This window comes from Cynocephalus volans, chromosome 3 (assembly GCF_027409185.1).
Source record: "Cynocephalus volans isolate mCynVol1 chromosome 3, mCynVol1.pri, whole genome shotgun sequence".
NCBI classification, from domain to species: domain Eukaryota; kingdom Metazoa; phylum Chordata; class Mammalia; order Dermoptera; family Cynocephalidae; genus Cynocephalus; species Cynocephalus volans.
Window position 1 is genome coordinate 42,954,059 of NC_084462.1, and position 27,309 is coordinate 42,981,367.

Here is a 27,309-nt window from a genome sequence, read left to right on the forward strand (position 1 = left end):
TTTTACAAAGCCAAAGATTTTTTTTTTAAATGATTCCTGAATTTCCCAGCTAGCTTTTAAAGGCATTCTCCAGTCCCAAATTCTTTTAAATGTTATTTTCTTTTTCTTTTACACCTAAACCCATCATCCACAGGGAAATTTTTATAATTGATATAAAGCAGAACACCTAGCGTTGTGTTTTTTCCCCTTCCAGCTGAACAGGAAGTTGTACCAATACTATTTATTAAACTAATAAAACATTCTTTTTCCACTAAACTGAAATGCCACCTTTGTCAAATATTCCTATATTTACTTAGGTCTATTTTTGGACTCTCTTATCTGCTCCACTGATAATGTGTTATCGCATTATTTCAGTCACATATATACACATGTACACATACATGACTAATCTAAATGCATATTACACATACACACACACACACCAGTTCATCAAAAAGTGCAACAGGTGGACAGGCTAGGTCACCCCTGCATGTGGCATTTCTCATCCCCACCTCACACCATCTGTACTTGCCAACACTGACCTTTCAAGCCAAAGAAGAAAGTTATATTACATTTTAACTGAACTAAATCTTTGTTCCTGTTTCACGGGGTGGCATCCTGAGGGATATTTCTGTGAAGGTAGCTGGCTTTAGAAGTCTTAGCTTTGAGACTTAAAAAAAGGGTTAGTTGTTTCATGCCAGGCACAGGTCTATACCTTTCCCCGTCCCTCACAGGAGAAAGCAAACAAGAAGAGCTTCTTCCCTAGATATATTCCATGCTGAGCTGGCTTTGCTGCATGACCAGTATAGATGCTATAGGAAGAGTTCTGTTCCTGATGTGCTTAGGGGAAGGCCACAAGCCCCTCTGCAAGCTCAGCCTAGCCTCAGTCTGTGGGGCCAAGCATGGCCGATATGGACTTTGCAAGATGTCACAGTGTAAATAGGGACTCAGCAGCACTGGTCTGCTGGCCCCAGGGCTGGAGTCCCATGATCCTGGGCTGAAACCTGTGCAGCCACATGACCGGGGCAAACGCCTGTGCTATGGACTGAATTGTGTCCCCCCAAATTCATATGTTGAAGCCCTAACTCCCGATGTGACTGTATTTGGAGTGCTAATTAGGTTTAGATGCAGTCATGAGGGTGTGGCCCTCGTGATGGGATTAACGTCCTTATTAGAAGAGGAAAAGAGACCAGAATTTTTCTCTCTCTGCCATGTAAGCAAACAGTGAGAAGGCGGCTGTCTGCAAACCAGGAAGAGAGCCCTCATCAGAACCTGACCATGCCAGCATCCCGATCTCGGACTTCTGGCCTCCAGACTGTGAGAAATAAATGTCTGTTGGCTAAGCCATCCCATCTGTGGTACTTTGTCACAGAAGCCCAAGCTGGCTGCGACCCCGTGGAAGCCTCAGTTTCCTCATCAAACCATAGTCGACACCTCATGTTGTGAGGTTTAAAGAGACTCTAACATATGTGACCTTGCAGGGCAGTCCTCAGCCTGCAGTAGACCATCCACACTGGGTGACTGTTGGTATCACAGGACCCCAAATAGGAAACCAGGTCTTCGGGATACTTGCATGTCCTCCATGTAACATGAGTAATGGGCACGGTTTACTCGTAGGTTTTTCAGTGGAACATGGACATCTCTAGCATTCCAGCAGGGCACTGAAGGGGAAATCCCAATATAACAGCGACCCCCCTTTGGTGGAGTAGCCATCCGGCTAATCCTCCAGCCCCAGCATCTCCCCCAGCAACACACACCTGCCTCTGTCCCTGCACGCTGGCGGCCTCTGGTGGTGAAAAAGGAAATACGCTTTGTTTTAAGTCCATCTTCATTTCTGTCAGGGGGAAAAAAGTAGAAATTTGAGGCTAGCATGAGAAAGACATTACTATTTTGGCTGTGACCATATAACCCTGAACCAGGGAGAAGGGAGGAAATCTCATGGCAGGTGTCTGGACCCCCTACAGTTTACGTGTAACCGGTGCATGTTACATAGGTACGTGTAACTCAGGAGTCTTTCAGGAAAAATGTTCAGAGAAGATGACCTAACTGGCATGACTGGTGGTTTCCATTCTCGAGCTTTTCCACTTTGGGCAGGTGGGAGCCTTAAGTGCCTGGCACAACTGCACATTCCAGTGGCTGTGACATTTTATGCTGCTCCCCATGTAAGCTCTGTTTGGGGTGCAAATTCTACTGAGACACTGCTGAAGTGGCCTCCAGCAGATGAATAGGGATGGCTGACCTCCAGGGCCCAAGGGCCGACTGGGTTCATGCCCAGCTTGTCTGCCACCTTTCAGTGGAAGGCTTTGCAGGTGGGTACTATCTACGTACATTCTATCTATGTACTTGGTGACTGGCAAAGACTTTTGAACAGAATTACAGTTTAGGCTGAAGTGAGAGACAAGATTCTCCAGGAGTCTTTAAAAATTAGAAATGAAAGGGCACCGTTATGGGCTGAATTGTGTCCCTCTTCCAAATCCATATGTTGAAGTCCCAACATCAAGTACCTCAGAATGTAACTGTATTTAGAGACAGGGTCTTTAAAGAGATGACTATATTAAAATGAGGTCATTAGGGTGAGGCCTAATCCAATCTGACTGCGTCCTTATAAGAAGAGATTAGGACACAGACATACACAGAGGGACGACCATGTGAGGACACAGGGAGAAGACGCCATCTACAGGCCAAGGAGAGAGGCCTCAGGAGAAACCAACCCGACTCATGCCCTCATCTTGGATTTCCAGCCTCCGGAGCTGTGAGACAGTAATTTCTGCTGTGTAAGCCCCCATCCCCAGCAGACCCATACAACCACCATCGCAAAGATCTGCTCAGCTGCGGTTACACACACATTTTGGAACTTGCCAGGGATACAGAGACCCCCTGCTTACTTGCCCAGTTGGTTTCTGGAGAGATCCAGGGTTTTGAGCTGTCTGCAGGTCCACTTCTCCTGAGGTGGAAGTGTCACCAGCTGGTTTCCCTGTAACCTCAAGAACAAGAGGGCCTGCAAGAGAAGGCAGTAGGGACAGAGAGGCAAAGGGCGTCAGACACTGAGGGGGAGGAGAGACGGAAAGGAAAGCTGGTTAGCTCCCTGAGGCAGTGCAGCCAAACATCACAGCCAGTTCACCTTTACAGAGACCCCAATTGTGTGCAGGCTCAATAGTCTTTCAAAACTCACGAAGTTATATCAAACAGAGCAGATGGAACGATTTATCTATAGACAATTTTCCCTCAAAATCAATGACAGGCAATTATGCTGGAATGAAAGGAGTCCGAGTTTTTCACAGTGTTTAGGATTCTTAAGAGTGACGATTATCAATGGGCCTCTCCTGGGAACAGCAGCTGACTCTGATGGCCCTGGAGGGCACAGGGTCACCACCGGGGGGGAAGCAGCACAATGCTTAGACAGCCCAGGGCCAGGGTGGCAGAGACACAGAGGTGACCCACCCCAGCCGCACGCCCTCTGCTGCCCAGCACAGGGTCCGGGCTGGGACACCTCCAGGTCCACGGGTGTGCCTCTGGCCCCCCTCAATGGTGGCTAACCCTCGGCCCTCAGCCCTCCTGCACGCAGACCCTGCAGGGCAGCCAGAGATGGGGCAAGGCTCTACCCTTGGACTTGCAATGTGTTTTACACATCACATGAGACACACTGTAACCTTTCTTAATGACATCACCACAGATACCCGCTATCCTGGCCATAACCGGGGTGGCCTCTGGAGGGCTGACAAACCGCCTGTAGCCTCACGTTACACTCCAGACTCCATGTGCTTTCGTCTCCCCCTTGTTGAAGGGGCTGACGTGGTCACCCACCATCAGGACCAGGGTGGTAGACCATGAGCAAGCATGGCTCCCACGGAGCCCTCCTGACTCGCTGCTTTTGCGCTGCAGTGGGAACTGGGAGACCAAGTCTGCTGGTTGGTGCGAAATAAGAGAAAACAGACTCAGAACAGGGCACCAGGGCAGTGAACAAGGATGTGCGGCCAGGCGTATCCTGTGGGAGGAGGAGGAGGGTCCTCACCCTGCAATGCCCCCCTGCATGGCCCTTTTCCCTTGGCAGGGTACATGGCCTGGGTCCCTTTCTTTGCCCCATGTTTGTCCAGGGGCCTATGACTTGGTGGCTCTTCCTCTCTGAGAATATGCATGTTGAGGGGGGACTTTGGGGATCCCTGAACCCAGGAAGCTGCACCAGGCCTTAGAGGAGAGCTCGTGGAGGGCCTGGGCAGCGGCTTTGCAGGACTGGGGACCGAAGCCTGTGTGCTATGTTCTGGTCACTCTGCCCGGGCAGTGTGGCCCACCAGTGTTCCCACCACAGGCTCTAGTGGAGCTGCCCCGATGCCGTCAGCAAACATGTATCAGCCCCCTGTTCTCGGCTGGCCGTGGGCTCTAGGCGATGAGTGTGATCTTATCCACCTGCAGCCCACAGACGACCTGCAGTGAGAACGTGCCCGTGCTGGGGTGGACACGGGGCTTGGGGAAAGGTCTGAGCCTCGGCAGCAGAGAAAGCCTTGGGGGACACAAACCCGCAGTCCCGCCACCCTGATGGGGCTGGCTCCGTCTCGCACACCCCCACCTTCCCTCGTGACTACATGCACTGTGACAGCTAAACTCTTCCGTCACTTTCATCCTGACTTGTCTCAGGAAAAGCACGTAGATTTCATGGCAATGTGGAGTGATTCTTCACCGAAGCCGAAAAAGAGAAATAAAGTGCTGTTAGACTTACATCAAGCTGAAAAAGTCCCAGGGGAACTTCTCTGAGTGTGTTTTCTGAAAAATCCACATCCTTGAGGTGATTTTTCCAAAAGACAGCCATTTTGTCTGGCAGAGATTCCAGGGCATTTTTGGATGCTTTACAACATTTCTAGGAGTTTGATGAGAAATAAATAACATTAGCTCTTTAAATGTGGTGGGGCCTATAAGACTGTTTGCAAACTTGATGCTAAGAATAAGTCCATTACAGTAAGGCTCTGTAAATGATTCGGTTTAGTTAGGAGGTGACACACTCCGTTTTCCTGTTCTCCTACTCCAAAGAGGAGACAGGAATGGAGTTTCCTGGGGGAGAAAAAAGGGGCTCACAGTCCTTTTCTCTCATTCCAGAACATCCAGCCCATTGTCCTTGGAAATAATGGAATGATTCAGGGCCGTGCTCTGGAGAGAAGCCGGTTTCCCACATACATATGGTCACATGAAAAATGTTAATGCTAGCGATGGAGAATTTTCTGGTTTAAAACCAACAGCAGTAAAACACAAATATTCTTTATGCTGTTCCATCTGTTTAAACAAGCAAAATTTCCAAGAAACAAAAACACAATTTAATCAGCAGTACTGTGAATGCAGATTATTTCTTATTCTTATTTTCTACCAGTACTGTGAATGCAGATTATTTCTTATTCTTATTTTCTACCTGTCCTAAAGAAACGAATCCTCCTTTTTTTGGGCAGAAGTCATCCTGTGCCAGGTGCAAGCTGTCACTGTGGAAAGATCCTTGGGTGTTACTGTGTGGCTCTGGAGCTGAGAGCCAGGCAGGCTGGCTTTCAGGTGAGTTACATGCCTGAGACACTCAGCCTTGCAGCCTGCTGAATTACACTGCTCGTTTGCAGTGTGGGACGACCCTGCTACCCAGCTTGGCTGCTGAGGGCACAGAGTGAAAGAACCTGAGAGGACTCTATGAGGTTAACGTGAGATGCAGAGTTGACTGTGGCTTTCTTGATTTTCAGTATGATACTAACCAAAGGGCAGGCCCAGGGATCTGGAAACACCTTCAGGTTGTTTCTGGAGACATTCAGACAACTGAGTGACTTGAAAGAATGAAGGAAACAAGCAGGGAGTTCTGTCAACTTATTGTCAGATATATCAAGTTCCTGCAGCTTCCGCAAACCAATCCAGTTAGTGGCTAGGGGGAAAAAAAGTATGAATTGGTGAAACTATCCCTATCCAGAAGAAAATGACTCATTAAATCAGGTCACTGAGGTTAAAACCTACCACTTTCTTCTTCAAACAATTTTTCTAAACAATTTTTTGAAGCTGTCAGTTTTTGAAGTTTGGAAAGGTGCAAGAATCCAGGAGGGAGGTGGGACAACTTGTTGCTGGAAATGTCAATTTCAAGCAGCCTGGGGGTGGGGAAGAAGGAAGTCAAGGCATCAGAAGAAAGAGGTAAGACACCACTTTTACATTTTTTTCTTTTTCCTTTGTAAACAAGGAGGTGTATTTTTTCTCCCTGCACAAGGTTAGAGTGCACTGAAGATGTAGTACATATGATTTTTATTCATTTGAAAAACTGCAACCACGTCCTATGTAGATAAAGAAAATCGAATCTCTCTTTGGTGGGCCCTGGTCTCGCTGCCCAACTGGGATGAAAACCTTTTGTAGGCATGTGATGGCAGAATGAACTCGTGCCCTGAAAGCTTTCAACCTCTCAGACCCATCCATCTGGCCCAGGATAAATCTCCCGCTCGGATGGCACTTGCCGATTAAGAGATTGGTGTGAAGACTTTGTTCCCATTCTCCCTATGAGGCCCATGGGTTACTGCTGACCCCCAGGCTCCTCCAACACTCTTCCCTCTTACTTACTTGGAGCTCTAACTTTTGAAATCACCTCAAATCCTATATAGGATGAGGCCTTGCAGGTATGTATCCTAAAGAAATTGGTGAAGTACAGTCCCTCCCCTTCCCATGCAACCTTAGCGGGAAGGCTCAGGCCTCTTCCCAACGCCTCCAGAAAAAGCAGACAGGGGCTGCCCACACTGTCCACGTGCTGCCAGAGTCCTGCGGAGGTCAACCTTTCTCTGAGGCCCCTCCCACTTTCCCCAGGAGGAGTAAAAGCTGGTGCCTCTGGACCCCACTGTTCCCACCAACCCGGAAAGCCTTCAACTACCCTCCTGATTCCTGTGCAGAACTTAGATGGGCATCTCGAGCAAGTGGTTCTGCACAACCCATGCAGCCTTGACCCAGACAAGCCATCTTCCTAGACCTCTCTGTGTTCACCTGCGAAGGGCAGCTTGTTCCTGAGAGCTTGCATAAGGGTGGGCAGGACTTCCTTCTCTCATTTTAGCCATAAATTTGTTTTCAAAAACACAAAATACAACCTGGGAGCAAGTGCAAGGGGACAATGGCAGCAGCTGGGGCACAGAGAGGCCATTCACCACCCCCAGAAGCCCACCTGGAACAGATAATTTCGTCCGATGACTGCACTCCAGGCAGCTCCCCCAGCTGGTTGTCCGAGAGGTTCAGCTTCTGGAGGTTGATGAGCCCCCAGGGGATGACTGAGGGGAGGGACGCCAGGCAGTTAGCAGAAAGATCGAGTTCCGTGATCTGGCAGGAGATGTCTATGAGCCAGTCTAGATCCACCCAGGGCAACCGGAGATGGGACCATTTCACATGAAGCGCCTGGTGTTGGAGAAGAGGGAAAAGCACATGTGGACAGTGAGCCCACGTGGGCTTAGAGTAAAGCAATGATTTGTTCAAGTGTGAGTCTGTGTGCCTACCCCAGATGGAGTCCCAAAATGTTGGGACCATGTCCATCTTATCCCACCTGTGCCTGCATCTTCCAGGTAATCTGCGCCAGGCTCGAGCAATCACCCTCCGGCCTCCAGAGGGTGGAGCAACCTCCCCAGACTGAAGAAGAAGGCTGAGGACCCCAACTTGGGTCTCTGACCTCCCTTCAAGGCTGTCTTCTCTGCAATCAGAGTAGCTGCTGCCTGCAGCCGCCTGCAGCTTACCAGGGTGCTTTGTGGACAAGCTGCTCCCAGTGTGAGAGACTGACTATACAAATGAACAAAGGCCACATGATATACAAAAACAGAACTCTGACCTACAACCTGCAGCAACCTGCCCAGGAAACCCTCCTCCTTATCTATAATAAATAGACGAGGAAGCCAGCCTACTGTAAGTCAACCTGCAGGCCAGGTTGTTACCTCTAGAAACAATCCAGAAAGCTAAACAATAACTTCTGTAACAATCAGTCCAAAATGCCCAGGACCTGGTTAATAACAGACAACTTCCCTAATTTTTGTCCCTACTTTCAATCTAGGACCAACCAGAGAAAGTTAAGTATGCATCCTTATCCAACCCCACAGGACGTCTGACTTGTGGAGAGCCTGCCTCCATCTTCCCCATACTGACAGCCACCAATCAGAGCACACGTGCAGCCTCCTCTCTGTCCCACTATAAAGCTATCCTACTCCTCTGCCTGCCTTGGTGTCTCTGCCCCATGGAGATGATAGTGGTTGATACCCTGGCTACAGCAAGTCCAGCATAAATAGCCTTTGCTTTTCTCATTTGGCTGGTCCTTGTTTATTTCCACAAAAGGGAGTCAGAAAGGCAGAGATTTGCTGGTGTGGGGCAGTAAAAGGGATCTGTTAAATACATAGGAGTAGGATTTTTTTCTTTCTTTTTGATTATCAAAGAATTTGGGCTGAATTAGGTTTCGGCAGAGAGGAAATCTGCTTTTGGTCTGGTTTTCCAAAGCAACTGGGAATCCGTATTGGAAAATTAGAGGGGCAGAAATGTAAACAAAAATTAGTGCTTTGCAAATGGGAAAATGCAGCAACCCGGAAGAGACTGTGGGAAAGGCACCAGTAATATGGGATAAGCTGGTCTTCAAAACTGGCAGGATCTGACAGATGTCCTTATCTGGCCACTAGATGGCGGTGTGTGCCTTGGCTTTATCTCCTCCTTTGCTAAATTCTGGAGATGGGAAAGGCTGGGTCTACACCCTCTCAAAGCTCTGATCTTTAAAGCAAGGGGAGGAGGGACTCTGTCACTCCATCTTTCTGTCTCTCCATTTGTCTGGATGAAAAGGGGTGCACAATATTATATAGGATTAAGGGTCAAGAGAGTGGAATCTTAGTCTTAGCTGATTTTTTCAGACAAGTCATTTAATCGCTCTTGGCCTGTTTAATTGTTGTTACCGTTTTTCTCTGTACATTTTTTTTATTTTTTAAAATTAAAAAAACTGCAGAAGAGTTGAATTAGAACACAATGAATACTCATATTCTCTTCACCTAGATTCACCAACTGTTAATGTGTTGTCACGGTTGTTTTCTCTCTCCTCTCTAGACATGTGCAAATACACACATTTTTTATTTTTGCTGAATCGTGTGCAAGTAAATTATACATCATGACTTCACCCCTAAATACTTCAGCATGTATCTGTGAAGAACAAGAATATTTTCGTACATGACAACCATATAATGATCATTTTCAAGGACTATAACATCAATATGATATTATCAAGTCCACAGTTCATGTTTGGATATCCCCAGTTATGCCAGAAATATCTTTTATAACTTCTTTGTGTGCTGATGCAGGAGCCCGTCAGGAATCACGCACTGCATTTAGCTGTCACGTCCCTTTACCTTTCTTTACCTTAGAAGAGTCCTCATACCTTTTAATGTCTTTTTGACACTGCCACTGCAGTTTTTCAAGTCATTCTAGTTGTCTCGTAGAATAATCTGAATGTACTCAATTGCCTCCAAAGTTTAGATTTGAGTTAGGCATTTTTGGCAACATGCGACAATGAGTCCTTCCCACCAAACCCCACCAGGGGGCACCTGATGTCAGGTGACCCTACTACTGGTGAGGCCAAGTTTGATGCCTGGTTAAGGGAGGGTCTGTCAGATCTCTTCTTTGTAAACATGTTTAACCTTTTGTGATTAATAAGCAATCTGTGGTGTAATATTCTGATACCACATGAATATTGTGTGTTCCTACATCATTTCATCTAGTGGGTTTAGTATCTGTTGTTGATCATGGCCTGAACCAATAAGTACAAGGGCAGTTGCAGAGTGATGATTTTTCTAAAACTATCATTTTTTCTACATTTATTACCCGGCATTCTTCTGTATAGAAGAGCATCCTTCTTTCTCCCCTGTAAGTATCACTATAGACTCATGGATTCTCTTTTTATTCCAAGTATCATAGCTCATTATTATCATTATTTCTTTTGATGCCCAAGTCACCTCCAATTTGGTCAGTCCCCCAAGGGGCTCCTGTGTTCCTGCGACATATCCCTGTCAATTTTGGGGCTTTTCCTTACTTCCTGGCAAAACAAGATATCCCAGTCTCCTCTTGCACTTTCCAAGCTCAACCCCTGGAATCAGCCCTGATTCCCTTTAGCAGAAATTGGTATTTAGGAGCCAAGATCTGCATATTAGGTGTGCTCATCACTACTGGGGTGTCACTGCTTCTTGGTACATTAATGGGACTAATGTGAGGGCATTCTCTGATGCTTCCAATTCAAACCCAGCCACACAGGCTTCTTCCTAATCTATGCATAATTCATAATTGAGTCACCCTTCACCTTGTTATTGTTGGTTTTAAATCTGTTAAATAAGTGATTTGGACCAGATGATGTCTAGGTCACTTCTGGATCCAGGGTTCCTTCTGGCTGGTGGTCCTGCAAAGGCTCCATGGGGAGCCTTGGGGAAAGCATGGCAGTCAGCCCAGCAGCAGGCCGAGGAAAAGTTGCCACACAATCTTTGTGATGCCACATCAAAGAAGGCCCTCTGCAGGGCTCACAAAGACACACCAGGTCCTCAGGGTTGGGACCAGACAGCTGGACAAAAAGCCAAGGTGTCCAGCTTCCTAACTCTGGCAGAGACAGGTGCTGTAGGAGAAAGGGGACATTTCCAATGGAAGGATAGGAAGGACACTGGACCTTGCAGGGCCGTGTACCTGGCACACACGGCTGCCCATGGTGGGTGGACGTAGGCCAGGGCAAGTGAGCGATGGCTACAAGGATGGTGGGATGGGTTGAAGAGTGTCCCTCCAAAAAGACATGCAGAAGGCCTAGACCTTGGTTCCGCAGATGGAAGGAGGTTCTTTATGGAGGTAATCAAGTTAAGGTCATCAGGGCGGGCCCTCATCCAATATGACTGGTGTCCTTATAATGAAGGAGAAATTTGAACACAGATGCAGACACGTTCAGTGGGAAGATGATGTGAGGACACACAGGGGAACGACAGCCGTGTGACTGGAGTGATGCATCTGCAGGCTGTGGGATGCCAAGGTCCCCAGACACTGTGAGAGGTGAGCAGGTGTTGCCTCAGAACCTCCAGGGGGCACCAACCTGCCGTCACCTCGAGGTCGGACTTCTGGTCTCCAGAACTGTGAGAGAATATACTTCTGTGTTTTAAGCCACCCAGTTCTTGGTACTTTGTTGCAGTGAAGATAGGAGAAGTTAAGACCTGAGAACCAGAACATTCTATCGACAGAGGCCCACAGATTAAGAGAGGAAAAGAAAGAAACAGATTCTTGAAAGTCTAAAAGATGCCTGTTGAGATAAGCAGGTTAGAAATATAAAACAGGTCAGGAGAATGACAGTAAAATCAGCCATTGAGTTACGGGAGGCCTGCGAGGACTGTACGACACAAAAGGACAACTTCAAAGATGACTTGAGAATAAATCCTACAGGAAGCAAGGAGGGGCGAGTGAAAGAAAGAGGAGGACAGTTTCCTTCTCATCTTGGAAGGGTTACTTAACTAAATAACTGAAGGAGAGAAAAACATGAAATCAGTCTGACAAAAGCATGTCTGCTAAAAATACTATAAATATTGGAATTAGTGGTGAGCTGCCAACATGATATATAACAAACAAAGGAAACATTACCATAGATACCAGATAAATGAGAAATTTAAGTACAAAAATAACTTACAAGATACAAATTCTGATAGCACATTAAATAATCAACATGTAACAATCTGTGCCTACAAGGGCACAGTCAAGACCAGACTCTGTAGGCGAAAAGTCTGGAAGCTGAGCTGCGATGGCTGGTAACACCTTAAGGGCAACTCCACGCAGGGCAGCAAAGTGCTCTCAGGCTCACTGTTTCAGTGGACCCTCAGGGTAGCCCTGTAAGGTTAGCACAATTTGCATACAAAGGACCTCAGAGAGGTGAACTTTTCAAAGGCAGCCAAATCAGGATTGCAATTCGGATGCACCACCAAGTGCACAGCCCACAGAGCAATGCAAGGGCCTTAGGGGAGATAAGCAAGGCAGCTCAGTACAAAAGAAGACAACTACAACCAAAAAATGCAAGTATACTAAATCTTTAGGTTCCAACACAGGACAAAATAGGTAAAAGAAAAAAGCATAAAAATACAGGAGCAATATGAACAGAATATGAAAGATCAAATATGCAAAGAATGCATAGAGGAATTATAAAGCTACGCTCTATAATAACAGTGGGAGACCACCAAATGGTAGGGCAAGAGAATGAATTGCTTTCAAGTAGATATGAACCTTCCATATAAACTGATTGAATTCTGAGGTATGAAGGAAAAGTAAATTAAAAAGGCAACCTTCCTACCTATGTTATCCCTCATCCTACATATCTTATGCCTCAACAAAGGCAAAGTAAAGGAAGACACCAATGATGAAAGGAAGACTAAAAGATGTCCAATTGTTTGGACATTAAAACATACTTCTTTAGGGCCGACCCCATGGCTCACTCGGGAGAGTGCAGCGCTGGGAGTGCAGTGGCACTCCCGCTGCGGGTTTGGATCCTATATAGGGATGGCCAGTGCGCTCACTGGCTGAGCGCGGTGCGGGCAACACCAAGCCAAGGGTTGTGATCCTCTTACTGGTCACACACACACAAAAAAAAACCAAAAAACATACTTCTTTCTTTAGATAATGCTTGGGTAAGAGAGTAAAACAATCCACAACAACAGAACATATTTTTAGAACAATGAAATCATCACAAGTAATGGAAAATAAAATGCACAACTCTGATCCCAGTTGCACAAAAGAAAAAGTGAGACATAACACACTAGCCCTGGCCCTCTGAGGATGGGAAGCCGAGAGAGCAGGAAAGGAAACATAATTAGGCCAGGAATAGAAAACAAAATTACTTATGAGACAAACAAATAAAAAATAACTAAAGAATCATCCCCAAAAAGCTCCTAATTCAATAGAAGTCTTTTTCAACCAAACCCTTCAAAGAACAAATAGTCCTTACATTACATAAACGGTTCCTTAATAAAGGACTCACTTCATTTTATGAGTCAAAACTAGTTATTTCACAAGGGCCATTAAAATTCTAGGCCAATTACATGTGTGTGCATGGAGGCAAAAACTGTAACAAAATCAAATAGAATACAACTAAACCCAAAGATTTAAGTTCTACAGCCAAGTAGGGTTCTATATCAAGAAAACAGTGTGGTGGTGACTTGGGGAAAACCACAGCAATCTGTCAAAGAAGTGAAACAGAGTGCTTGTTTTTAATCATCTGAATGCCAAAAGGTACTTAGTAAAATTTACCAGTTTTTCTTCACTAAAATTCTTACAAATAGGTGAAGAGAAGGTTTTAAAAAAAACCAAACTGTACTTTTTTCCTGTATTTCAGTCATTCCTTTTAAAAATAGGAGATGTACAAGAAATCTCCCATCACTAGTTCCAACTTGGGAATTTTGCCAACAGCTATGTGAGGGAGAAAGAACAAGAAGTAAAAACACTGTGTCTGCAGTTTACTAAGCTACTTAACCTACTGTTGAGAGAACCCTCAGTTTCCTCAACTTTTAAATAAAGACAAACCTTCTACCTCACAGGATTGTGTAAGAGATTAAAATAGGAATGTTTGGCCAAGTACTTTTTAAACTATGAAGTCCTATGTAAACAGAAGGGAGATAATTGCACGTATAAAATTTCAACTATGCACCCATCCATCCATCCATCCATCTCTTAATACTGTTCCAGGCCCTAAACTGAAGGGCAAACACAGGATGAGCAAAGTAGCCAAGGTCCCTGATATTAGGAAGCTTTCCAGTCAAGTGGAGGAATTGACATTAAACAAGTCACCCAGATAGACAACCCCAAACTTTGTTAAGTGCTATGAATAAAACAGACAGGAAGCTCAGAGAGATAAAAGGGGGTGGAAGAATCACCAGGCCTGTGGGTTAAAAAAAGCCTTCCTGAGCATGTTGTGTGGGGCTCAGATCAGCAGGGTGTCCTGGGGTCAGGGATCAGCAATGTGTGGGATGCTGAAGAGGCAGGCTTGCTTCTTCCTGGCTAGATGGGGTCCAGCTGCTGGTACAGCATGGACAGTGTAGTCTCTCCCTGCTACTGGACATTTTGGTTTCTTTCCCCCACTTTCTTCTTATTATAAATACCAGTGTTTTGACCATGTTTGTGGCAATTGCTGTTTATCTATTTTGAATTATGTCCTAGAGGTATCTTTCAGAAAGGAAACATCAAATTGAGAGCAGTTCACTGGGAGGAAAGAGTTTTCTAGCTTTTGTCACATGATGCCAACTACTTTCCGCACATATGGAAGCTATCTATCTACAGTGCCAGCAGCAAGACACTGGTGTGCCCATTGCTCTACGACCCTGCCAAGTGTCTTACTCACCCTTTATATTTATTTTTGCTAGTTTGATAGGTGTGTGACAGTACTTTCAAGTTGTTTTAATTTGAATTTCTGTAATTGCCAATAAGGTTATATACGCTCCTCGGCCATGATTTACTATCTGTGTTTTCTTATGTGTAAATTAACTGTTCATTTCTTTCAACTTCTTACCCAATGGAATCTGTGAGCAATGGGACAGCTGGGGTGTAGGTCTGACCACTGCTGAGTCCCAAGCATCTAGTAGGTGGTCTATAAACATTGGCAGAATTAAATTCAGTCAACGACTGACATATAATAGTATCAATGATCTATTTTGGATTTAAGTTTTTTCAGTTCTTTTAAAAAATATTTTCTATGGCCTTTTTTATATTTCTTTCTAAAATTATATTTTCATATATCTTTTAAATATATATTTAAATAAATATATATTACACACTTAAATATAAATTTGAATATATCTATGTCTATATACCTATCTATATATCTATTCTGATGAGTTTTTAATGCTTAACTCTAACCTATCTGGAATCTACCTGCATCATAACTAATCTAAATCTTTATGCTGATATCCAACAGCTCCAACAACATCTGATAATGTTTCTTACTTTTATTTTCTTTCTTAATCTTTTCTTATTGTGTTCTCTAATTTGTCACATAAATCCAAAATATTAGTTTTATTACCTCTGTGTGCCTACATTACTAATCATTTTCTCTGTTTTTAACTAAATACATGTGGTTTATATCATTGCTGCTTTTGTATTTTGCCTTAACATCTAGGGGGGCAAGATGAGCACCTGCTTGAAAGCTCCAGTGGTGTTCCTGCTCATCTCTTCCACCGTGTGACCTGGCTGTCCATTTTCAAGCTCTATGAAGCCCTAACCATATACGTGGGTAGTGTGGCAGTTGTGACCCTGTTCCACAGGGAAAGTAACGAACAGGGGATGAGGACAGGGGAAGATTTGGTATTTGGAAACTAGAGAAAATAGACACACATGGAGAATAATAGGCTGGACTCCTCACCAGGGCACAAAAGGGCAGAATTGGTGGGAAGATGCCTGGAACAGTTCCGAGTTTGCTTCCGTGACTTTCAGCAGGCAAGAGAAGGGCTTTCTCCTCCTTTCACACAGTGAGTGGTGAAAAGGCCAGGCCCCGGGAGTTTGAGTCTGTTCCCCAGCACTGCCCCTTACCCGGGGGGCCTTGCTGGTCCCAAGATGCAATTCTGGGCACACCAGTTCCCACATCTGCCACACGAGACAGCACCACCAGCTGTGAGCAGGGTGTGCAGAACCAAGACGGTGGTCTTGTATGTGGAAATGCGTTGGATGGCATAAAACTCTTGAATAAAAGCCCTTTGCTCCAAATGTGAGGGCTTCCCAAGGGCAGGGATGTTCTCCAGAGGCCTCAGGTGTGCCTCAGGAAAGGCTGCCAGCCACGGCCCATCAGGCATGGTCAGGAGCATGCAGCCCTCACTCAGCGACTCTGTCGGCCCCCTTCCTGATGCCCTGTGGCTACCAGCGCTCACACCCAGCAGCCACGGACGGACGGACGGATGGACGGGGGAAGGGCCTGCCTCAGCTCTGAGAATGTGCAGCTGGATGTTTGTGCTCAGCACCAGCACAGGGAAAGAATGGAGGATAACCAGGAACTTTTAAAGTTACATAAGCCAGAGCTGGTCCAAAATAAAAAAATCTTTAGGTTAGCTATTAGATTTGAAATCTTAGGGACTTTTAAACGGGAATTAATAATTTCCCCATTGGGTTGTTTCAAAGTAAATTTCAGCTCTCGTGTACTTCCAACACTTGAAACAGTCCCAGCAAGCCCTCCAGCCTGGCCCTTGAACTGCTAAACAGGAACATCGTGGTTATTCCAGGACCTGATTAAGCCTTTCCTGGCATTTCTGTGTTTTCCTGCTCCTTTCTGGTGTGACAACATCAAAGTGTGAAGCTATTTCTCATGGTAACACAGCTAACATTGACAGGACGGGCACCATGAACACAGGCCAGCTCATTAGATGTTCAGACAAGTTTGGAGGCTTTAAGAGAAGCACTGCCGGGCCAGGAAAGCAGCTTGGCCAGGTCTGACCTGGCTTCAATTTTGTCCTTTAAAAAGTGTGTCCAAGAAGTCCAGACTACGTGGTATGGCCACAGGAACCTTCCTTACTCAAACCCCAACAAAACCCAAGGAGGCAGCTGCTGCCAGTGCATAATAAATTCGGGCTTCTCTGCAGTTCCCCCTTGGCTGTTAGAGGTGGGTTCTGGCAGCCTGAGAACCAGGCAGTGCCCAACCCAGAAGCATGCAGGCGGGTAGAGCACAGGCACACAAAACACAAGATGCACATGGCATGACCACCTTAGTGTGTCACCATGTGGCCTGCTGCAGCACTGCTAGAGGCAACCTACATCACATGTGCCCTGGTGGGACTGTTACTTCAATAAGGTCACCACCACGAATGACAGCAAAGTCCAGGGAGTTTTGAGGCCACATACCATGAGCAAAGTACTCTTTAAAGCCTGCCCCTATCTAATATTTTGAACCAAAAAAGTCAGCTCGATCCCCCTGAATACCTTGAAAGGTAGGAGCACTCACCTCCGGCTCCTTAGTCATCACTCCCGGCTGCCAGACCCCTCTGAGCTGCCCCCTCTGTCCTCTCTTCTTCCAGTGGCACAGAAGGAATGTGCCGTCCCAGGTTAGAGATTGCAGGGCAGCCAGACATACCCACTCCTAGGTACTAGCCTTTGAAATTTAGTTGAATCATAAAAATACCACCTGTTTTGGGAAAGCCCAAGGAGTCCTTATGACTCATGCTGTGCTGAAATTTCATTTCCTCTTCTGATTCTACCCAAAAGAGCCAAGGAGAGGAAAAGCAACATTGTTTTTTATTTGTCTTTGTATTTGCAGAATGCAATAATCACTTCTGTGCCCTGGGCCGACCTTGGCTCACATAGCAAGAGTTGCCCTACAGAAAAGATCACAGAGATGCCAACCATTTCTATTTTTACCCTTATGCCAGGAAAACTAAAGCCACTGGCTCTCAACATCAGGTGCATATTGGAATCACCGGGGGAAATTTCAAAACTCTTGATGACGGGTCACATCCCAGAGATTTGGATTTAATTGGTGTAGGATGTGGCTTGAGCAACAAGATTTCAAAAATTTCCCAGGGATTCCGATGTGCAGAAAATTGTGAGACTCCCTGATGTATGTGAAACCCGATAGTACAGCTCAGGAATTGAGAAATGGGGAAAGCCCCGTGTTCAGGAGATGCAGGCTGGTGTGGGCAGCAGTGCCATTTAGCATTTCCTGTCCTTGGACAAGTAACATGATATCTTTGGACCTCAGTATTTTCATCTGTAAAACAGATTATATTCCCTGCAGTTGTTACTGAGGAGCTGTGAGGATCAAATACAACAGCAAAGCACTGGGAAAAACACCAGCACTACATGACTGTAAGGGTTAGATGAGCATTATTTCCTTTCGCAACATGAGGCGAATAATAATATTAACCAATGTTTATTGAGCACTTATGTGCCAGGCCCTGTGTGAAGTGCACAGACACCTTCCATGGTGGTACTATAACGATGCCTGTTTTATAACTGAGAAAACCAACCAAGGCACAGAGAGCTAACGAGGTACAGAAAGTAGAGTGTCAGTATTCTTTAGAAACTGGAAAGCTAGCAAAAATAAGGAAAGGGTAAAAAGGAAGTAGCAATAAATATAATAGAAAGAGATGGAAAGAAAAAACTAACATAGCAGGTCCCGCTCGAATGTGAAGTGGGTGGATTCCTGTTGTGAGACACACTCAGATGGGATTAAAACCAAATGCTGTTTACAAGAAATACACCTAAGACGAAGAGACAAAGAAAAAACTGAAAATAAAGGTCTGAGAAAACTTATCTAAGGTTAATGCAAAGAAAATGTGGGCAATGTGGCCAGATAAGAGCAGACAAACACAGTTTCAAGCACAGAGGCATCAACAGGATTAGGTGGTTATCTGATGTAATGAAAATATGTACTCATGGGTCATAAAGCCAGAAACCAGGTATGTGGTGCAAAACCTTGTAGAAACATAAGAATAATAATGAGATAAAAAAATCAGGGGAAGTGGGAAGTAGAGATATGCACTTATGTACAGAAATATATTGTATATCTGTATTTCAGATTTTGATAAAGCCAGCACGAATAGGTAGCACTCAAAGGGCATGAATGTTGCAATCAACAAGCTAAAATTAGAGAAAAAACACAGAAATAAACAAATATTCAACTCAAAAAATTTGAAAAAGAACTACAACAGTAGCAGGTAACATCTGTTATGTACTTACCATGTCCCAGGCATTGTCATTCAAATGTTACAAATATTGCCACATTTAATTGTCAAGCATCTGTCCAAGACAAGGACTTCATTGCTCTTTCCATTTTCCAGGTGAGGAAACCAGAGACACAAGACACAGAGAGAGAAAGTACCAGATGCAGGCCCTGGAACAGAGAAGCCTAAAGCCTGACGTGACTCTGTAAGTCTCACGCCAGAGCCTTGCTCCAACCTCAACACCATTAACAAAATACTCAGAAAAGAACACACGAAGAGGGTTTTAATAGATAAAAGCTAAAATTAATGAAATAAACAAACAAACAAAAAAATCTAGCAAGTCCTTGACAGGACCACTAAAATATGCGGGTACTTCAAAAAGTCTGTGGAAAAATAGAATTGAAAGATAATATGGATCTTTCCATGTTTTTTTTTTTTTTTTTTTGGTCTTTTTCGTGACCGGCACTCAGCCAGTGAGTGCACTGGCCACTCCTATATAGGATCCGAACCCGTGACGGGAGCGTCGCCGCGCTCCCAGCGCCTCACTCTCCCGAGTGCGCCACGGGCTCGGCCCTTTCCATGGACTTTTTAATGTACCCTCATATATAAACCTCTAGTTCATCTGATTAAAATTGAAAGAGAAAAATTAAAACTGTTCAACATTAGAAATGAAAAGAAAAATATAACTATAGATACAGAAGAGAAGAAAAGCATTATAAGAAAAATGTAAATGCAACACCACGATGGCAAATTCAAAAATCTAAAGGAAATGGATGATTTTCTATCAATATATAATCCCTGAACTGCAGACAACCTGAATTGACCAATGACTTCGAGAGAAGTCAGAAAATAAAGACCTGTTTTATCTAATTAACCTTTAACAATAAATAATTCCCATCTAACTTCTCCAGATCATAATAAGATGGAAAGTTTCCCAAGTCATTTTGTAAAGCTAGCATAATCTTATATCAAACTTCATAAAAACAATAAAAATTGAAAATTATGGATCAATTTGTCTATAAATATAGATGCAAGAATTGTAAACAAAATGTCAGTAAATCAAATCCAGCAGCAGCAAAAAAAAAAAAAAAAAAAAAACCGATTAGTATTTATTACAGGAATTCAAGGTTGGGTCACAATCTATTATCATGATTTATTAAATCAATAAATTAAAGTAGAAAATCTATATGAACATATTAGTAGCTGCAAAAAGGGGATTTGATAAATTCAGCCTAATATTTCCTAATAAAAACTCGAAGCAAATATGAATACATGGAAACTACCTAAATATAAAGAGTTTATTTACCAAAAACCTACAGCAAATGCTCATAAATTGCTGACACTAGGAACTTTAAAATCAGGAACAAAATAGATACACTTGGTATCATTATGATTATTCAATTTTTGAAATTTCTAATGATACACAATAAGACATGGAATAAAATAAGTTATATAAATATTGGAAAAAAAGAGACAAACTTGTTTTGAATTTTCAGACGACTTGATCATATACCTAAAAGTCTCAAGGAACTCTACTAAAAACTACTAGAATTAATAAGAGAAGTTGGTAAGGGGACTGGATAAAACATAAATAAACAAAATAACTTTTTTCCATACCAGTAATATCAGGTTGGAAATGAAAATGGTAAAGATTTATACATATATTCAAATGGTGGCAAAAACATCAAGGAAATCACAAATAAACAAGATAGGACCAGGACATTTAGGAAGAAAACCATAAAATCTTATTAAAGAATATAAAAACTGCATAAACTGAGTCATTGTGGGAAATCCACAAAATAGAAGAATAAATATTTAATAATGGTCAAGATATCTTTGAAAAAAACAAAGGAGTAGAAAACTTGCTTTAAAAGATTGTAACATTTAAATGAAGGGCCTGTAATCAGAGCATTATGACATTTTCCAGAAACAGATTAATAGGCCAGAGGACCAGTACTAAGAATCCCCAAAGGTATACAGGTATATATATTGGGGGAAATGCCAGTGGAGACATTTCCATTTGGAGGGAAAAGGAAGCTTTATTTTAAAAACTGTGTTGGAATAACTAGTCATCCATCTAGAAGAGGTGAAAGCTAGATCAACTCCCACTTCCCCACTGCCACACAACACACATGGATAAATACCAGAAAAATTAAAGCTTAAAATGTAAAAAGTAAATGAATAAACATATCACAAGGGACTCCAGGAGAATATCAATATAAAATTGGAGCAGAAATTGCCTTCTTATATAACCCAGATGCCATAAAGGAAAAGATGAACACATATGATTATATATTCTTACATCTTTGTTATCACAAAGAAAAAACAGACAAAAGAAAAATAATAGATTGAGCAAAATACTGGCAAAGTATATAACAAACAAAGGCTTAAGATCCCTAATATACAAAAAGACCTACCAAAGTGAGAAGGAAAAGACAACCCTTTAGAAAAAATAAACAAATATTAACAGGCAACTCACATAAAGGGAATGCTAATAGTTTACAAACATACAAAAAGATACTCAATATTATTAATAATATAAACATAGAAATTAAAACAACGATATATGATTTTTATCCGTCAGACTGGTGAAAATTAAAAGGCTCTGGGATGTGTAATGGTGGCCAAGCTGTGGGGACAGAGACTCCCATATATTGCTGGTAAAAGTGTGAATCGCCTCACTTTTGGGGGGCAGTGATTGCAAAACGGTTCACTTTTAGGAATCTGATCTACATAAGCAAATACATCCTGGCACACCAGGCTATATTACAACAGGCAAAAATCAGAAATAATCCAAATGTCTGCAAACAGGAGAAGGGCTGAATCAATTAAGCTACATAGACTCTATAGATTTAAGGCATGTTTTTAAAACAATGAGTTGTAGTTAGATCAACTGATCTAGAGGACTAAAAATGATATAGTACTAAACTTAAAAAGCCAGTTGAAGATAATGTAAAAATGCAATACTATTTTTGTTATTAAAATGGAAGACTAAAACAACCCTATATAGGTTTACAAATACTTTTGTAGCTTTGCATATGGAAAGGTGTGAAAAGATCATCACCAGTTTGTTAAATTATGTATTTCAAGGGAAGCAGATTCATAAAATTATATCTCTTTCAATTACTTTCACTTGTTATAACAAGCATATATAACCTATGTAATTTAAAAATTTAACAAAGGAAATTAAAAAATTACGACATATTTAACCAATTTTGGAAAAAAGCCAAAGGAAACATTGAGAAAATACATGAAGCCCAGATTTCAGATTCCACCCTTCTATGTTTTGAATGTCCCCTCCAAGACTCATGTTAAAATTTAATTGCCTTTGTGACTGTATTAAGAGGTGGGACCATTAAGAGGTGATTAGGCCACGAGGGCTCCACCCTCAAGAATGGATTCATGTCATTATTGTGAGAGTGAGTTCCTTATCACAAAAGTGGGTTGTCATAAAGCTGAGTCTGGCCCTCTCTGGCTCTTGCACTCTCTTGCCCTTCCGCCTTCCGCCAGGCCATGACACAGCATGAAGGCCCTCACCAGATGCTGGCACCATGCTCTTGGATTTACCAGCCTCCAGAACCATGAGCCAAACAAATTCCTATTCATGATAAGTTACCCAGTTTCAGGAATCCTGTTATAGCAGCAGATAACAGATTAAGACAAGCCCCGCAGGCAGGGACGACTCACCTTTTTCCCTGTACAACTGCTGGGCACAGCACTGGCTTCAATGAAGTATTTCCTGAGGAGATGTTTGCTAGGGTCAGGACTGTCTAGCAGGATGTAGGAACAGAAAAAGGCCCCGTGCCGAAGCAGGAATATGGCAATGTCTTCATTCCCTAAAGGGACAAAAACACCCAGAAAGCTAAGGGCATTCAGATGTGGAAGGTGTCACCATTGTCGGAAATGACAGATGCAAATATGTGGAACAGAAACTGCAAAGGTACTTTTTCTGTTTGCACTTCTATGACTTCCCTTGATGTATCCAGTTCCTGTTAATGAGAGAACTTCTGTGGGACTCCGCCCTTTGGAATGCCGCATACAATTGTCCCATTTGCCACAGCTGGTTCCTGTCACCGAAATCCCCAACAGGAGTTGCAAGAGTCTCTCCACAGAGGCGATTTGAGAGCAAGGGAGAGGGTGAAGACCTGGTCCCACACCTGGAAACCAGGACAGTTTGCATGGGCAGGGCTGACTCGGGCGGGACCCACCTGACTTGATGGCTGCATAGAGGGGCAAGCGCACGATGACAGGGAACTCATTCTTCCTGACTGCGTAGCTCTCCGGGTCAGCCCCGTGTGTCAGGACCAGCAGCTTCACCACCTCCAGGTGTCCTCTCTGGCAAGCCAAGGCCAGCATCCAGTTCAACAGCTTCTGGGGGCTACAGGGACCTGGTGGGAGACGACAGGATGGAGGGAAAGTGCCACTGAAGGGTACTGGCCGCTCCCACTCTCATCTTCTCTTTGACCATTAATAACATTGAGCTCCTGCTTCCAGCTGAAAGTCACTTCTGCTGAGTGGACGGTGTTTTCCAGAATAGTTCCTCTATGTTGCATATGACATTTCCCCACATCATAATAAACCCACTTGCTTGTCAAATAATGCCAAGTGAAGAAACACAGGATACAAAATGGCATGTACAATGTGATCACAACTGAATGAAAAATGTGTGTGTGGAAATAAGACCAGAAAGAACTACCCCAGTGCTGCAGTATTCTCTCTGGGCATTGGGATTCTGAGCATTCCCCATACCCCCTTCCTTATCCTGCACCCTGATCCCACCCCTGCAGTAGCACTACACACAAGAGTAGGATTTTGGAGACAGGCAGCTTAGGGTTAAGATACTTTAGCTGTGTAATTGTGGACGAATTTCTTAATGTCTCTGCCTCAGTTTACCCATCAGTAAAATGGGAATAATAACTCCCATCCTCCCAAATTTAATGTGAGGATTACATAACATAATGTATGTCAAAAGCCTGGATCAATAAATCCTAACTCATTATGTTACGTCATTACATTATTAGAGTACTAACACTTTTCCACATTACTAAATTATCTGTATCCATATATTACCTTCATAAATAATAATTTTAAAAAGGCTTTGAAGAAAGAAATAGATCTAATGCTCCAGGTCAAAACTTTTAGAATTATTCCCGGAAAGAACAGCCTACTCAATTCCAGGATGAAATAACACTTAGCACACTGAATGAACATGGGCAGCGTGGGCTGAAGTGTTACAGTATCTTCAAGTTCAAAATAGTGCAGTATCTTATGGATCTAGCTGCCATGGAAAAATTACCTCACTTCTGCACTGACACTTCCCAACTGCATCATAACACAGTCTCATTTCCAGAGGGACCAAAGTGCTCCCAAGCATGGAGAGTGCGACCCTCCCCTCCACGATAGGGCATTAACCAGAAAATGGGGTTGAGATCAGGATCGCAGGGCTTAAAACCAAATAAAGCACCTGGCATACAGTGTGGCCTGGAGCCGGTACTAAGTACGTGTCTCCTCTTCTCCCTCTGTCGTTAACCAGAATTAATGATTCGGAGGTTGCTAGAGCCTGAATGTTTGTCCCCGCAAAGCTCATGTGGGAATTTGATCCCCATTGTGGCAGTGTTGAGAGGTGGGGCCTTTGGGAGGTGATGAATGGATTAATGGGTTAATGGATGAGTGGGTTATCATGGGAAGGACTCTGGTGGCTTTATAAGGAGAGCAAGTGAGCACATTAACACACACTCTCCCCCACATGCCATGTGATGCCCAGCACCACCTCCGGACTATGCAGAGAGTCCCCATCAAGAAGAAGCTCCTCACCAGATGTGCCCCTTGGACTTTGGACTTTTCAGCCTCCAAACTGTAAGAAATAAATTTCTCTTCTTTATAAATTACCCAGTTTCAGGTATTCTGTTACAAGCGACAGGAAGCCGACCAAGGCAGAGGTATATTAACAAAAAACAAGCAATCACTAACACTGCAAGGGTACCAGGTAAGAGACATACAGTAATCATAGTACTAACTCCTGTGGGATGTAGATGTGTCAGTCTTGGGAGGCAGGTACTGTATTTTAGACTCATGGTTGTAAGATGAGGAAACCAAAGCTCAGAGAGGTTTGCAAACTTACTGGAGGTCCCATAGTTGGTAAATAGCAAGGTTGAGACTTAAATCCTGCTTTGTCTAAAACCAAAGGGTGCCCTCTTCACCACACAACCCCCCACGTGTGTTCTCTGAGGCATAAAGCCAGCAACATGCAGACAGCCCGTTTTGGCCTTTTGGTCTCTGCTCCTCCTCCTGCCCACTCCTCCGCAACTAGAGACCAGGAATTACATGAGGATCACTTCAAAGGGCACACCCCCACCACCCCACACCCCTCCTCTTCTCAGACCCTCCTTGGTTCTCTAGCTGCCTCTTATTTGTCTTCTGGTCTTACCTCCTCCCTACCACGGCTGCCCTCTCCTCTGGCTTGGAAATTCCCAGAGAGCACACACTGTTTTGCCCATCTCTGCACTTCTGCAGGGCCTGGCACAATGTTCTGGAATCCTCTATTTCTCAGCAACTACCCAGAGTTGAGTTGAAGATAGGATGCCCCAGGAGCAGCTGGAAACCATGTTGAGGTCTAGCCAAGCCCCCTGCTCTGCATCCCAAGGCCTCCTCTTGCTTGTCTGCCAAGTAAACTCCTATTCTCCCTGCAAAACCCCACTCGGATGTCAGCCTCCCTATGAAGACCCCTCTGCATCCAGACAAGACCACCCCCTCATGTGAGCTCTCAGCCCTTTGTGTAAATACTTCAACCTCAGCATGATAACGTTACACAGAGTTACTCCTTTCTGCCTTGTTCCCTCTGCTTGGCCAGGAGCTACTAAAGGGCTGGGATCATCTTTAAAAAGTCTCCGTGTCTCTCAAGTCCTGTAGGGTGCCCAGTGCTTGGCAAATGTTCAGTAACTGTTAGCTGTACCACTATATGAGTGAGTCAGCTGGTGTAAACTCTTTGTGGCGAGAACAGAGCTAAACTTGGGGAGCCCTGAAAAGAAGGAGCCAGCCTTTGGCTCCTCTAGGGCGGCTTGGCTCCTCCTTGTCCTCTTGTGTCTTGCATCTTATGGGCCCTAAACCTGCCCCAATTTCTGTTCATAACCTCATTCCCCCTGCAGACGCATGAGGGGATGCACCAGCTTGGAACCACCTGAGCACAGGTCTATCTAAAAGCACACAGAGGGACACTCCCAAATAAAACTGCTATATAATGAGTGGGGCCCAATTCACAATGAAAACAATGGGGCCCCTTATTTTAAAATCATGAAAAATTTTAAGATGGCAACTACGGAGTGTTAAACCAAGTGTGGAGACCTTCTAAGCACAGGGACCCGTGTGACCCAAGAGGCTGACCCTGTTCCCAAGTACAATCTCAACTCCCAAAGACCACTGTACATGGTAATTTACAGGAGACCAGGACACCTTGAGTTTACCAAAGAGGAAAAAAAAATTACCAGTTACTAAAAAAGCAACATAGCATGGTACATCCATACAATGTTACATTATTCAGCCATAAAAAGAAATCAGCTATCAAGTCACGAAAAGGAATGGAAGAACCTTAAACGCACATTGCTAGGCAAAAGAAACCAATCTGAAAGGCTACCTACTGTATGATTCCAACTACTGTGACATTCTGGAAAAGCCAAAACCATGGAGATAGGAAAAAGATCAGTGGTTGCCAAGGCCCAGGATGAGGGAGGGATGAACAGGAAGAGCACAGAGGATTTTTAAGACAGTGATACCCTTCTGTATGATACTATTATGGTGTATACATATCCTTATACATTTGACAGAATGTGCAACACAAAGAGTGAACCCTGATGTTAACTATGGACTTTAGTTAGTAACAATGTATCAACATTGGTTTACCAACTGTAACAAACGAACCACATAATACAAAATGTAAATAAAAGGAGATACTGTGCCTGTGGGGCATATGGAAACTCTGTACTTTCCAATCAATTTTTCTGTAAACCTAAAACTGTTTTTTAAAAATAAAGTCTGCTAATTTAAAAAAGAAAGCAACATCGACCTGTATGCTTGATCAAATATGGTGTGTGAGAATTTCCCTTGTGAGTTAATGGGAGTGAGGTGTGGGACGCGGTGCTGCCATTGGCAGGCAGATTTCATTTTGGATTGTCAGTCGGAGGCCCCAAATGTCTTGATCCCATTATTGGTGACAGCATAAAGAAATATGCTTTCTGGGGTGAAGCCTAACAGGGGCCCCTGGGAGGTGGTAAGGAGCTCTCACCCTGTGTCTTACCTGGTAAGGACTCAAGCAATTCCTGCACAACTTCGGTGTGCCCAAAATACGCCGCCACCACAGCTGGGTTGTCATCGGTGGGCTCCGTTGGCAGCACCACCCACCTCTCGGTGAGTAGATAGCGGACCGTCTCTAGATCCCCGTAGGCCGCTGAGATGCTCAGAAGCTGGCCCTGGTCAAAACAGAACAGGGCTTCCATGAGGTGAGCTCGGTGTGGAACTGCCAAGAGAACCCATGTTACATGCTCCACCGAGTCCCTGGACAGGACTGGAGCTTCCCTGCCCAGGGTGGCAGCGGCTGCAGAGCGCTGGAAACGTGGACCTCCAGAGTGAGCGGTGGGGGCTGTCACTTCACACACAATTTCAAAAGCCCAGTACAGAAGGTAAACCATCTCATCAATAG

General features: G+C 44.1%; 1 protein-coding gene across 1 annotated transcript in view; it reads right to left on the bottom strand.

Annotated features, from left to right (window-relative positions):
* The window catches only part of LRRK1 (leucine rich repeat kinase 1), a 134,968-nt gene that overhangs the window by 45,145 nt on the left and 62,514 nt on the right, over positions 1 to 27,309 (bottom strand). Inside the window, exons 4-12 of the mRNA XM_063090601.1 lie at positions 26,908 to 27,079; positions 22,826 to 23,005; positions 22,305 to 22,453; positions 7,130 to 7,356; positions 5,953 to 6,080; positions 5,700 to 5,863; positions 4,694 to 4,831; positions 2,865 to 2,977; positions 1,737 to 1,813 (exon numbers count right to left, since the gene is read on the bottom strand). Coding sequence (XP_062946671.1) covers positions 1,737 to 1,813; positions 2,865 to 2,977; positions 4,694 to 4,831; positions 5,700 to 5,863; positions 5,953 to 6,080; positions 7,130 to 7,356; positions 22,305 to 22,453; positions 22,826 to 23,005; positions 26,908 to 27,079 — 1,348 coding nt within the window. The remainder of the gene's footprint in view (positions 1 to 1,736; positions 1,814 to 2,864; positions 2,978 to 4,693; positions 4,832 to 5,699; positions 5,864 to 5,952; positions 6,081 to 7,129; positions 7,357 to 22,304; positions 22,454 to 22,825; positions 23,006 to 26,907; positions 27,080 to 27,309) is intronic.